Below are 12502 nucleotides of genomic sequence, written 5' to 3'. Positions count from 1 at the left end.
GCTACTACGAAGAGTAGTGGGAACAGTGAGTCACCCTGGAAGATCCCTCTCCTGATATTAACCTCTGCTAGTCTTATTCCAGAGCTTGTAAGTATTGTATTCCAGTTGCGCATTGTATTTTTGAGGAAGCTGATGGTGTTTTCCTCTGCCCCATATATTTTCAGGCATTCTATTAGCCATGTGTGTGGTATCATGTCGAAGGCTTTCTTATAGTCTATCCAAGCCATGCTTAGGTTGGTTTTCCTCTCCTACTGTTCTTCATTACCATTTTGTCTATCAGGAGCTGGTCTTTTGTGCCCCTACACTTCCTTCTGCAGCCTTTCTGTTGGTGGGGGATGGTGTTTGTCTCCTCTAGGTAATTGTATAGCCTTTCACTGATGATACCCGTTAGTAACTTCCACATATTGGTAGCAGGTGATAAGCCTGTAGTTACTGGCTATATTTCCCTTACTCTTGTCTTTTTGTATTAAGGATGTTTCTTCCTGTGGTCATCCATTTGGGTGCATGGTGATTTGAGATACAATGCTGGAGTTGTTCTGCTATTATATTATTATTATTATTATTATTATTATTATTATTATTATTATTATTATTATTATTATTATTATTATTATTATTATTATTATTAACCTTCCCTATCACTGCAAAGCCTGAAGACTAGCGAGAATGGCTACAGCGTCATCGAAGCAATTTTCGCTCAAAACAACTCTGATCTGGCGAACGAGTCCCTGTGGTATTTCATGGACGAGATGGATGTGGTACCCTTGGAATCGAAGGTGAATATTGGCAGAACAATTCTCTCTCTCTCTCTCTCTCTCTCTCTCTCTCTCTCTCTCTCTCTCTCTCTCTCTCTCTCTCTCTCTCTCTCTCTCTCTCTCTCTCCGTAGTTGTTCTACACCACTAAGTTGTTACTTTGTTAATGTTGACTTATGAAACACGAATACTTTGAGTAATAATATTACATCTTAATCTCTTTGCAGTGAATAATTTTATATTTTTAATTTTGAAAAAATGGGCAATATGTCGTTCAATCTCTGACTAGTTTTTCCTATTTGATTTCTAAAGACTGTCCTTGAATTTCAGCTAACTATGCCCCGTAGGGGGTGGGGGTAGTGCTGTCCAGTGTACCTCATGAGGTACACTGTAAGCATTACGTAAGCTTCTTTGCAGCGTCCCTTCGGCCCCTAGCTGCAACCCCTTTCAATCCTTTCGTGTACATCTCATTGGTCCCAGCTCTTTGCCTTTGTCGTAAATGTTATATTCTAGTTCCAAGGTAGCTGAAAGGGTTCCTTTTGGCCTACCCATCTCTTCTCTCCTCCCGTCCACTGCTTCTCCTTTTCCCCATTATAGCCCTAATCTAGTCTTCTCTAGGGACCTTGAACTAGGCAGTGCAATTACGTTCACTGTCCCGTAATCTTTCACAAAAGGATTAACCACATTAAATACCGTTTTCCAGGAATTCACTCCTGACATCCACATAGGGCATGGGTTGAGTATCACTCTCCCTACTCTCAACGAGAACGGAGAGCTGACTGCAATCATATTCGCCATGGGCTTTGTCTTGGAGGAGGCTTCGCCCATAGTCCAGGTGAGTTGATTCACTGATTTCCCAGTGACGGACCAAAACTGGCCTTACTTCGTTCAGTGATGTGGTAGTGATAGGCTACAACAGCAGTCAGTTCTCTGATATATCAAATTGATGAACTATGATGACCTTTAGTCCATTATTTGGTGCCCAGGTGATGGTCTAGATTGCCCTCATTCTATTCACTGATAGTATAATCAGGTGAGAACTTTTTTTTTCTTTTTCTTACCTTCTCGAGATCCGTCAAACGATAATACAACATGAAAGCGGATGCGGTTTGGGCGAAGCAACAGAGGACGGATTCTTGGACGACAATCTTATGATCAACCATTTCGTTCAGCACTATGCAAATTCGTAAGTCATCTTTTTATTGCTGATTCAATTATTCATCATGTTTCTTGATCGATCATGTGCTGAACGTATCTGTTTTTTTTTTTTTTTTTTTCCTAATATAGTCATACACAAAGACTTTAGTAAAACGGAATTCTAACATTATTTATGTATGTTTTGTTTAGTCAATGTCAGTGTTCTACTTAAGAACCAAAATTCATAGTAGTTTATAGTTTTCTTGGAGTATTTAAAGTATGGTTAATCAAGATTTTTTTAATTTACTGTAATGAAAATGGTTAGGGGGTGCAAAGCCTTTAGTTTTACATCACGTGTGTCTACGTAGTTATACGTCATATTTCAAAATATTTTCTTGGTGATTTCCATATCATATGGTTATCTATTCAATTTCATCCGCAATCCTGACACATCTTTTGAATAAAACTCTTAAGTATGTTAACTTAGGACTGTCTATTCTGCACATGACCAAAGAATTTTTACTGATATAACCAAACAACTTTTTTTATAACAAGGTTTTTCTTACCTACTTTCCCCGTCAATATCTTTTTATGATTTGTGGCCGCTTTTATCCCTCTCCAAAAGATTTAAGCTATACCTAAGTCTTCAAAATTTGTATTCTTTATCACCTTTTTTTTCTTTGCCGTGTATTTTGGGCTTGACATGGTACTCTACCCCTCTCGTACTCGCATAACAATGGTAGAATTATTATTAGTAAAGTTTACTATAAAATTATATTCGTTTTCTTTTGTAGCGCATAATCAGAAGAAGAGAAAACGTATAACTTATATGCATAACTATACTCTGTTTTTTTCCACCTCTCCATCCCCCTGTGGTGTTTGCGTATGGTAACACTGCGTCCCGGGCTTTAAATAATATCCTATTGCGAATATTAACGGTGTAATTCGCATACAGTAAATTATTAAAACACTTTTCATCTGTAAATGTGCACCCAGATATCCTTTTATTTACCTAAAACTTACACATATTGTAACTATTTAAAGCCCAGGACGCAGTGTTACCACGCGAAAACACCACAGGCGGATGGACAGATGGAAAAAAACAGAGTATATATTATATATCTAAATTCTCTGAAAATTTTTTAGATGTCTTATAAAATTCACCCATTACATAATAATCTCTAAATATCTTAAATTACCACAGAATTGAAACATTAAATACTTGCCTACACTGTTTATAAGTTAAAAAGCATGATTATTGAATAAACGCCTAAGATTATTAAGAGAAGTGGATGAAACAGAAAGAAAACATGGAATTCATGCATTTATCGAACCTCAACAGTTAGGCTAACGTATTGTCGTTACTTAATATTAGATTTCTTTACAATCGTGAATTGTTGGGCACTAAAATAAAAACACTTACAAATTGATATTTAAAAGCAGGCATGCAAATTTATGTAATGTAAAGGAGTAGGCTACGGAAGCTCGTCAGAAATACTAGCTAGGGCAACTAGGCTATGGCCTCGTAATGAGAAGAGAGGAAGTGGAACCAATCAAGAGAGCTAAGAATATGCCAGCGATGGGGAGGAGTGTGAGCCATCAGTGGATCAGATGGATGGATGTGGCGAGGAGGGATATGGGTGAGGTGTGACTTGGGGAAGAAGATGCAAGGAATAGAAGTAGATGGAGAAAGAGGACTCGAGCGGCCGACCCTGCTATACAGTGACTCTAATAAGGTCGAAAGAAGAAGAAGAAGAAGATGGAAATATTCATCAAAACTCCCATGTCCTTTTCTGTGATTTTAAGTTCAAGAATCATCGACTTCTGACGTTAATGTTGTTAATGTACTTTCTGTCACAGTTCTGGAGCTGATGAAATGGATACATCCTCCCTTACTGATTATATGAAGATGTTGGCTGCCGTTCCTGAATTCGTCAGAGAGACACGTAACTTCTCCATGCTATTAGACGCTGATATTCCTTGTGTAAGTTTTCTTCTCTCCTTTGTTATATTTCCTTGACTACTTAATCGAGCCTTTCATGATGTTAACTCCAAGATAGAGGCTTATGGCCAAAATAGCATTATTCGTTCATAAACTGGTAACGCTATTTCATGTTCAATTCACAATGTTTTCTAACAGATCCTAAGATCCTACATTAGTAAATAAATTTGGTTTAGGTAATAACTTAATTGCTACTCCCTCGTAGAATCATAGGTAATATGATTATAGGATGGGCACTGAAGTCAAAACATTATTGTAACTATGCTGAACCCTCCATTTTTTATTGTCTTCTTTATCACCTTTCCATTCATTATGTACTTTATATTTTTGTAGTGCCAAGTAACACTGAATTGGTCTACTTGAGAATTTGCTTGTTATATATATATATATATATATATGATATATATATATATATATATATAGTATATCTATATATATATATATATATATATATATATATATATATATATATATAATAATATATATATATATAGATATATATATATATATATATATTATATATATATACTTTAGATATTGATATAAAGAGGCTTTTCAATCACCCTTGAGTTATCAACAACCATAGTGAATGTACCTCCAATCTACAGAAATTAATTTACTGATATTCTACTCTGCCTCTGGCCAGCAGCAATAAATTAGGCAGACATCCTGACATAAAAACTGATGGCATCATAATATGCTAATATTACACATGAGACAAAGTACGTATAACGTGTGTCACTTGTCTTTATTCACAAAAAGTTCATTCTGTATTCGACAGGTTGTGCGTAACATTATTACTGCAAACTGTAGTCAAACGTCGCTTAGTATTAAAAAGAAATATATTAAACTTATTAAATGAAACTTATTTGAAGTTGATATGATCGTGATTAGATGCATTCTTCTAGTTTTGCTGCTCTTAACTTCGATAATTCCAAGAAATATGCCCAAATATTTAATATCAGGATGGTATATACCACATAATACAGCTCTCTCTCTCTCTCTCTCTCTCTCTCTCTCTCTCTCTCTCTCTCTCTCTCTCTCTCTCTCTCTCTCTCTCTCTCTCTCTCTCTCTCTCTCTCAGGATTACGAAAGAGTTATGTATTTACCTTTGCACTTAATAGCACAGTTTATATTCGATTTATTACCGAAAGTCTACTAAGGTGAAATCCCTGCAAAAAACTCTTGTATAAAAGTAAATGAAATTCACATCAATTTATTCAATCTTAATTAATATTACTTCGTTTAAAGTATCTTTTTTTTTTACTTCCTTTTTTTTAACTTCCCACCTTTATTAGGAGGAAAATACGACTACGACCGTTATTACCACTTCAACCACAACTACAACTGAGATTCCAACATCATCAACTACAACCACAACGGAAACTCCAACAACCACAACAGAGACTTCAACAACTACAACAGTAATGACCACAACGGAAACACCAACAACTTCAACAACTACAACAGCAACAACCACAATAGAAACTACAACAGAAACTCCAACAACTACAACGGAGACTTCAACAACTACAACAGCAACAACCACAATGGAAACTACAACGGGGACTTCAACAACTACAACAGCAACAACCACAACAGAAACTACAACAGCAACAACCACAATGGAAACTCCAACAACTTCAACAACTACAACAGCAACGACAACAACGGAAACTCCATCAACTACAACAAGAACTTCAACAACGACAACAGCAACGACCACAACAGAAGCTCCAACAACTACAACAGGGACTTCAACAACTACAACAGCAATGACCACAACAGAAGCTCCAACTACTACAATGGAGACTTCAACAACCACAACGGAAACTTCAACAACTACAAGCAAGTCTCCAACGACTACAACGGCAACGACCACAACATTGTCTCCAACATCGTCAACCTCAACTTCGACACAATCAACAACATCGCCACAAACTTCAACAACAACAACTGGAACGACTTCTGAACCTGAAGATCAGCCACTACTCCAGCCTTTGCCACCAAAACAAGAAGACGTCATTGTTCAAATTAACATGGGATCCAATGTGGTTGAATCTCCGCCAGACGATCTGAACTTCAGCCAGGTAAGAGTGTTCTGAATTCTGTATGGACATTTTCCTCAGGCTATAAATGCATGAATGACATTTTAAGAATGAAAACAGTTTTCAAAAGAGTGTGCTTCCACGTCGATTTCATCTATGGCCCTCACTGTGGGCAGTTAAAGATTTAATTAGTACTCTTCTATACCACTGGTGTTTTCACTTTTTTCTTCTTTTTGTTATATTACCTGTACTACGACAATTTAAAGTGTGAGATTATCTATATACATTGCAGGATAAAAATAACTTAACTTAGATTGTTATTAAATGGAAAGATAGGTTTCATTTTAAGGCAAATTAATCATTTCTTAGATCCAGAGTTAGTTGTATGAATAGAAAATAAGAAAACACTTTCAAATATACCTAACGAAAAAATCAAACTTTGTTTCTGAGTACAGGAATCTATAGCGTGGTAATCATTGGTGTTGACTGATTTACCCTGCCAAGCTAATTGTTTGTTGTCTCTTGTAGCATTTTTGTTTTTTAATTCGTTATTTTTATATATAGAAACAAAACTTTTAGTTAGTCACTAGGGCAATTAAAAGATAAAAGCAAATGTAAGCATTTACTTCATAAATACAGTTAGTGATTGTAGGGCTAAAATAAGTGCGTAAATAAGTAATTGATAAGCAACGACATAGAAATCATGTTTGAATGTATAATAAAGGGTAAGCACACTGGGAACTTGCAATGAAGACTATAAAAGGGAACATCGCAGTGGCTATGGCTTACTCAGCATGGTTTCGTGATCAACTTCATATGTAACTCTACTGGATGTGATGGGGGAATAGTTAATCATAATGCTTAACCAAAGTATATAATAAAACAGCAAATGAGAATGGCATCTGCTTCATCAAGAAGTTATGAATAGAAAATGAGAATGAAATATTCTTCATCAAAGAATTATAATGCTAAAGACAAGAGAATGTAAATGGGTATGATCGCAGGTAACTTGCATCGACCTGTGAATTCATTTCAAAGATACATCCCAAGTCTGTGCTACGACAACTAATCGTAGTCTTGAGAGCTCTTCAGCATTATATACCCTCAGACTTTGACATATATTTTCCCATAAGATAACAGTGGCAATAGGCTTGCCTATCGCAGGGGGCCTGGACAAATCCATCAGTTTTACTGCATCTTAAGCCTAGGTGAAATTGAATTCAGAGCTGTCATTGAAATGGACAGGTTCGTAAGTGTAGGTTTTATCATCAAATTAAGATGTCCTTTTGTCAGCACCGGCTATTGCTCGTAAGATCAGCTGGTAAGGTCTTTATGGGATCTTAAGGAGATAAAATAGGAAATACAAACCGAGTTTTTTTCATAACTTTTTTAAAGATATTTAATGACAGCCTAGTAGTATTAACCTTGTCTTTCTTTCAGACTGTTGTCATCAATAACACTTTCACCAACGAAGATCTCAATCAAACGCTTCAGAGGTATGGAGAAAAGTGCTTACAGCTTATTGTGGATGAGTTTTTGGTACCCTTGTTATATAGCTTCTTTTGGGAGAGTTATTATTCTCAGATTTTGGGTAATTATTTTAAGGAAACTCTTTTCAGAATACACTAAACGATCAAAAGATTCCACGTGTCGCTGTCGTTGGCAATCTTCTCAAGGAAGACCTGATAGAGAATGTTCTCGTCATGTATTAACATGTCCCTTAGAATCTCTTACTCTTTGGTGTTCATGCTTAGAACTGCGATTCCCGACCTTTTTTCGTTGGGTGAAGGGTGTTAGTGGGTCATAAGGTGGTCATCTATTATCCTGTCTAAAGCTTTCCATCTGCATTTATTTAGGTTTCATTTGAAGTTTCGTCTACGCTTTAGTATAGTTTTTTTTTACATTTGCTAGAAATATAATAATTATATAGTATACTTTTTGTGATAGCAGTAAATATTGAAGCATTAATTTTAAATACAGCATCCTAAAAATACAGATCACATTTCACGTCCTTGATCAAGAAATCTCAAAAAAAAAAAAAAAAAAAAAAAAAAAAAAAAAATGCTTAATAATGTTATTTCAGCTAAATAGAAATGATAAAGGTTGAAGATGCACTAAGAGAACACTTACACATCATTACCTTTACATTTTGCAATCCAGCATAGTTTTTATCCATTCCCTGAAAATTTACGATGCAAACCCCTTGTGGTAATGAGTTCCATGCTAATGCCAATTAGAGTAATCTTTTAATGTTTGTCACGTTCTGTACATATTGCTTTCCAGGTGCGCTTAGATGTGTTGGAATTCAAGAAGCATTATTTACATTATTTCATCTTTTCAGTTTACAGACTGCGGAAAAGGCATTCTCCATCTTGGAAACTCTCTTCTTCCAGAACAATTCGGATATGGGAGAAAATCCTTCATGGTTCTTCATGGAAGGAAAGGATCTAGTTGTCATGGAAGACAAGGTAAGTGTAACTCTTAATTGGCCTATGAATGCAAAATACTGCAGCTTGATTTTGCTGATTTTCGTTTTTTTTTTTTTTTTTTTTTTTTTTACAGTGTTAGATAGAAGAATGATTGGCCTAAATTCAGATACAAATTTTTATTTCTCCGAGGCAGTAAATAATAGCTACAATAATTTTGAAAAAAAAAATAATAATGATACTGACGAATTAGCAAAACATCAACCAAAGAAGTGGTGATGATGATAATAAAGGTAACACAGTACTGAAATTGTTTCGTAGATTTCTAATATACAGTTCTGCTCATTCATTCGCAGGATTATAGAGCAGATGTCCATATTGGCCACGGATTAAGCATTCTTCTTCCGACGCTGGATGAGAATGGAGTGTTGAATGTAATTGTGCTCATCATTGGCTCTGTCTTGGTAGAGGCAAAACCTATTGTTCAGGTAAAGTCTGTTCTGACCACTGCTCACACTAAGGAAGGAAGATTCCTAGTTGCATTTGCTGTCTGCCTTTCAGAGGTTTCAACAGCAAAGGCGAGAGACAGGTCAATACTTCGAGTTGTAGACTTGACCCAGCACAGACCCTTGCGCCTGAAGCAGATAATAATTCGTGATAAGATTCATATTACCTAAAAACTATAACATGAAGTATGGTCTTAATTGTGGAACATTGTAGCAGTAATGCTTTGGACATTAACTTCATATGTTAAAATATTATAGAGAAATTATTCACATTTTCTTACACGTTGAAAAAAATAAAACAGTAGAAACAAGTGTTGCGGAAAGCTAATGTTATTTAGAAATAAAGACACTCTGCTTTGAAATCTCTTACAGATTCGTCAGACAGTACTGCAACATGAAGATTGTGCTTGTGGATTGACCAGTAATGAAACTATTGGAAATGACTTTTTGGATGACAACCTTCTGATCAGCCATTTCGTTCAGCAATACGAAAATAGGTGAGTCACAATCATTTTTTTATATTGTATCATTATTTCCCTCCTATGTGTACCTAGAAAGTGTTTAGTTGTTGTTTCTCAGAAGTAGATGAAGCTGAAAGTTCCGGTAAATTGTAGTAGTATTGGATAGTGATTGCAGATCTTGAGAGGAATTACTTTTGGAGACATTATACCACAAATAAGATTTTTTCAGCGAAATTCTTAATTTTGATGAAAGACAATAGCTTTCTAGGTCATTCCATTACCTAATGAATAATTATTTTAAAAGTTTTCTGCAGTTTTATTGTTCTCATAAAGATATAGATACAGAAATTACATGAGATGTAAGCGCTTTATACCCAGGGTATTTTGTATTCTTATGAGTGTTAATACCTTAAGAAATTTATATCTATCTTCCAAACTTATTTTAGTGTACTATTTTGGTTTGAAATCGGGGGTTTAGTGCAGAGTTGTCTGTCTTTTGCAAAAACCATATTCTCATTTAACTTTATTTGCCATTACTGTTTATTAAAAGTAAACAAAGTATGCAACAATGGTTATTAAGAATAGGACGCGATTTGATACACGTTGGAAATTGGCTCTAAAGGTATAACGGTGTGAAAAATTGCAAGAACCTGTGTAATTGCTTGTGAAACCTTTTCAGCCCTGGCACAGAAAATATGAACACCACTTTGCTGACAGAGTACATGAAGATGTTGGCTGCAGTTCCAGAATATACCAGAGAAACCAAGAATTTCTCCATGTTGGAAGATGTTGATATTCCATGTGTATGTATTATAATTATGCAGTAAATAATGAACTGTATAGTTTATAGCTTTTTGCTTTTCGACATCAGACACCTGGGAAAGCAAGTCCTCTCTCACTGGCTTCTCATAGAGTATTGGGTTATTCTTTTTGAGATAATGACATTTCCAGAATGTTTGTTTTTACTAGTAATTTGATAGCCCTATCAGAAATCAGAATTGGATATCATGATTTTGAACAGAAAGATTCACTTGATGCCTGAAACGTAAATGGCCATTGTATGGAACATATTAAAAATATCCAGTGAGCATTGTTTGTCATATTTCTAATGGTAAGAGTTTAAAAGAAATATTTAGTTATGGCCTGCTTGTTAGTAAAAAAAAAATCAGGTCTATGTGGTTGTATGAGAATGAATATTATAATTACTTTATTACCATAACCATTCCCAAGAATTTTGTGCCTAGTACTACTAACCCCAAGGGAACGAATGTTGCATGAACAGAAGACAGTGAATAGTTCTGTAACTGTAAATGTGCGATAGATTTCAGTATATTATTTTCATTAGGCATATTAAGAAGACACAAAGAGCTCAATATATAAACTCCAATATTGAGTAGTGGTATTAAAGCGAATATTACCTAGAGGCTAGATGTCTTATTTTCAACTTCACTTATTTTAAGATCCTTAAAGGAAAAAATTGTTTTTTGTTCAGAGGTCTAAGTACATGCCCCTGTTAGGCCTAATGTTCATCCATGCAACGGTTTAGGTCTATTGAGCCAGCCTTTTTTTTTCTTTTCAAGCAATTTTGCCTTCTGTTTCTCGTATTTTATAATACTGCAGATTCATGCTCCTTGAATTTTCCTAATTGTTAAACTTTGCCCTTCTTTTTATTTCCACTATAATATTTGGGTAGATCTAGGGTACTTACCCACGGCGGCCTAGGCTATGGCAGTTGCAGCTTTTCTATGCAGTTTTACCTACTGAACAAGAATTTTAAGTAATATTTATTCGGACGACTGTAATTAACCCCCCAGGGTCCAGTACTAAACACGGCGAAATACATTGGACGCCCCAATCCCTAGTGGATGTCTTATCCGCGGTTACGTTCCTTGCAGTCCGTGCGGACTGCTCCTGTAGAATATTTGCAGAGACTTATTATTGTTTACAAGTATTGATTAGCTGTATTAAAAAGTTTTATGATTGCTAGAGTCACTCATTTTCTGGTTTTCTATGTTCATTTTCTTCGCTAATTACATTCATGGAAAATTGCTTGTATTTGTTTACAATGGTGGGGGTCTCCGGGAATGAAGTTTTAGTAAATGTATTTTTTAAGGAATTCCAGCAACTAATGGTGATTAAGTCTTTCATTTATGGTAATATTGCTTTCTTTGATTGATAAAGCTTTGTAGAATTTAAACTATTAGCCGGCAGAATTTAGTGGGGAAACTTCTGAGCACTTACTACCTAGCTATTGTAAGGCACTAGGTACCCTTTCTGGTGGGTTACAGTTCTACCTTTTTTTAACACACGGGAAGAATATTTCTTTCACTTTTAGGAAATTCCTCACTTCTTACTGTAATCAAATTTTTTGGGGGTCCTGGATCGTGTACAGGTAAAGAAATTAATTATATAGTAAGCTACCATTTTGGATAATGATGGTGAAAGCTTCATGGATGATGAACACAAGGGCAGTGATACTTAGGGTACTACTAGGCTAGGCTAGGTAGTCTTGTGAAAACTAAGATCAGACCTTTTCCAATAAAAATGTTTCTTCCAAAAGATAAAAGTGATTATTGTATGGTAAAGACAACACAGAGAATTTCAGATAAGCTAGGCCTAGTACCTACCTAGGTAAAACACCGCATGGCCTTCAGCAGGCCATGTACGATCAATGCATGCCATCCTCCGAAAAAGTACATTATAACGCGTCCTGACACCGGAGATGGGCATTAGTCGCGACTTGTTGTTGGTGAGAAACGAAGCTAAAGACCTCTACTCTCCTTTCGAAGTAAATATTTTCTCCAAAGTTAGAAATTAAGGCCAAAATTTAAGATTTAAACAGAGGGTAGTGAAAAGGGTGGCTACGGCAGTGTAAATCTTACCAAAACGCTTTCGAAATTTTTACTTACGCTTCAATATTTTAGAAGATTGACGCCATCTTGATGTTTACGGAGTCGCTTGTGTCAACAAACTTCCCATTTCCTGTGATAAATCCGCACACCACTTGTACCCACAGACGCTGGGGCACTTTCATCACAACAATCGGAACACGGTCCCTTACCAGGATGTTTTTAAGTAAACAACTGTTTTGGTAGAAGACGACGACGAAGCGTGCACTAGATAATTTTTTAAATAAATAGTAAAACATCAATATTTTACATATTTATGA

General features: G+C 35.7%; 1 protein-coding gene across 1 annotated transcript in view; it reads left to right on the top strand.

Annotated features, from left to right (window-relative positions):
• Positions 1-12502, top strand: part of LOC135219754 (mucin-2-like) — a 31882-nt gene that overhangs the window by 19166 nt on the left and 214 nt on the right. The window contains exons 9-18 of the mRNA XM_064256804.1: positions 650-776; positions 1457-1588; positions 1824-1939; positions 3751-3874; positions 5191-5982; positions 7381-7436; positions 8282-8408; positions 8723-8854; positions 9245-9369; positions 10013-10136. Coding sequence (XP_064112874.1) covers positions 650-776; positions 1457-1588; positions 1824-1939; positions 3751-3874; positions 5191-5982; positions 7381-7436; positions 8282-8408; positions 8723-8854; positions 9245-9369; positions 10013-10136 — 1855 coding nt within the window. The remainder of the gene's footprint in view (positions 1-649; positions 777-1456; positions 1589-1823; positions 1940-3750; positions 3875-5190; positions 5983-7380; positions 7437-8281; positions 8409-8722; positions 8855-9244; positions 9370-10012; positions 10137-12502) is intronic.

Source organism: Macrobrachium nipponense, chromosome 20 (genome assembly GCF_015104395.2).
Source record: "Macrobrachium nipponense isolate FS-2020 chromosome 20, ASM1510439v2, whole genome shotgun sequence".
Classification (NCBI taxonomy): domain Eukaryota; kingdom Metazoa; phylum Arthropoda; class Malacostraca; order Decapoda; family Palaemonidae; genus Macrobrachium; species Macrobrachium nipponense.
The sequence above is the reverse complement of the archived record's forward strand: the minus strand, read 5'-3'. Positions and strand labels throughout refer to the sequence as shown.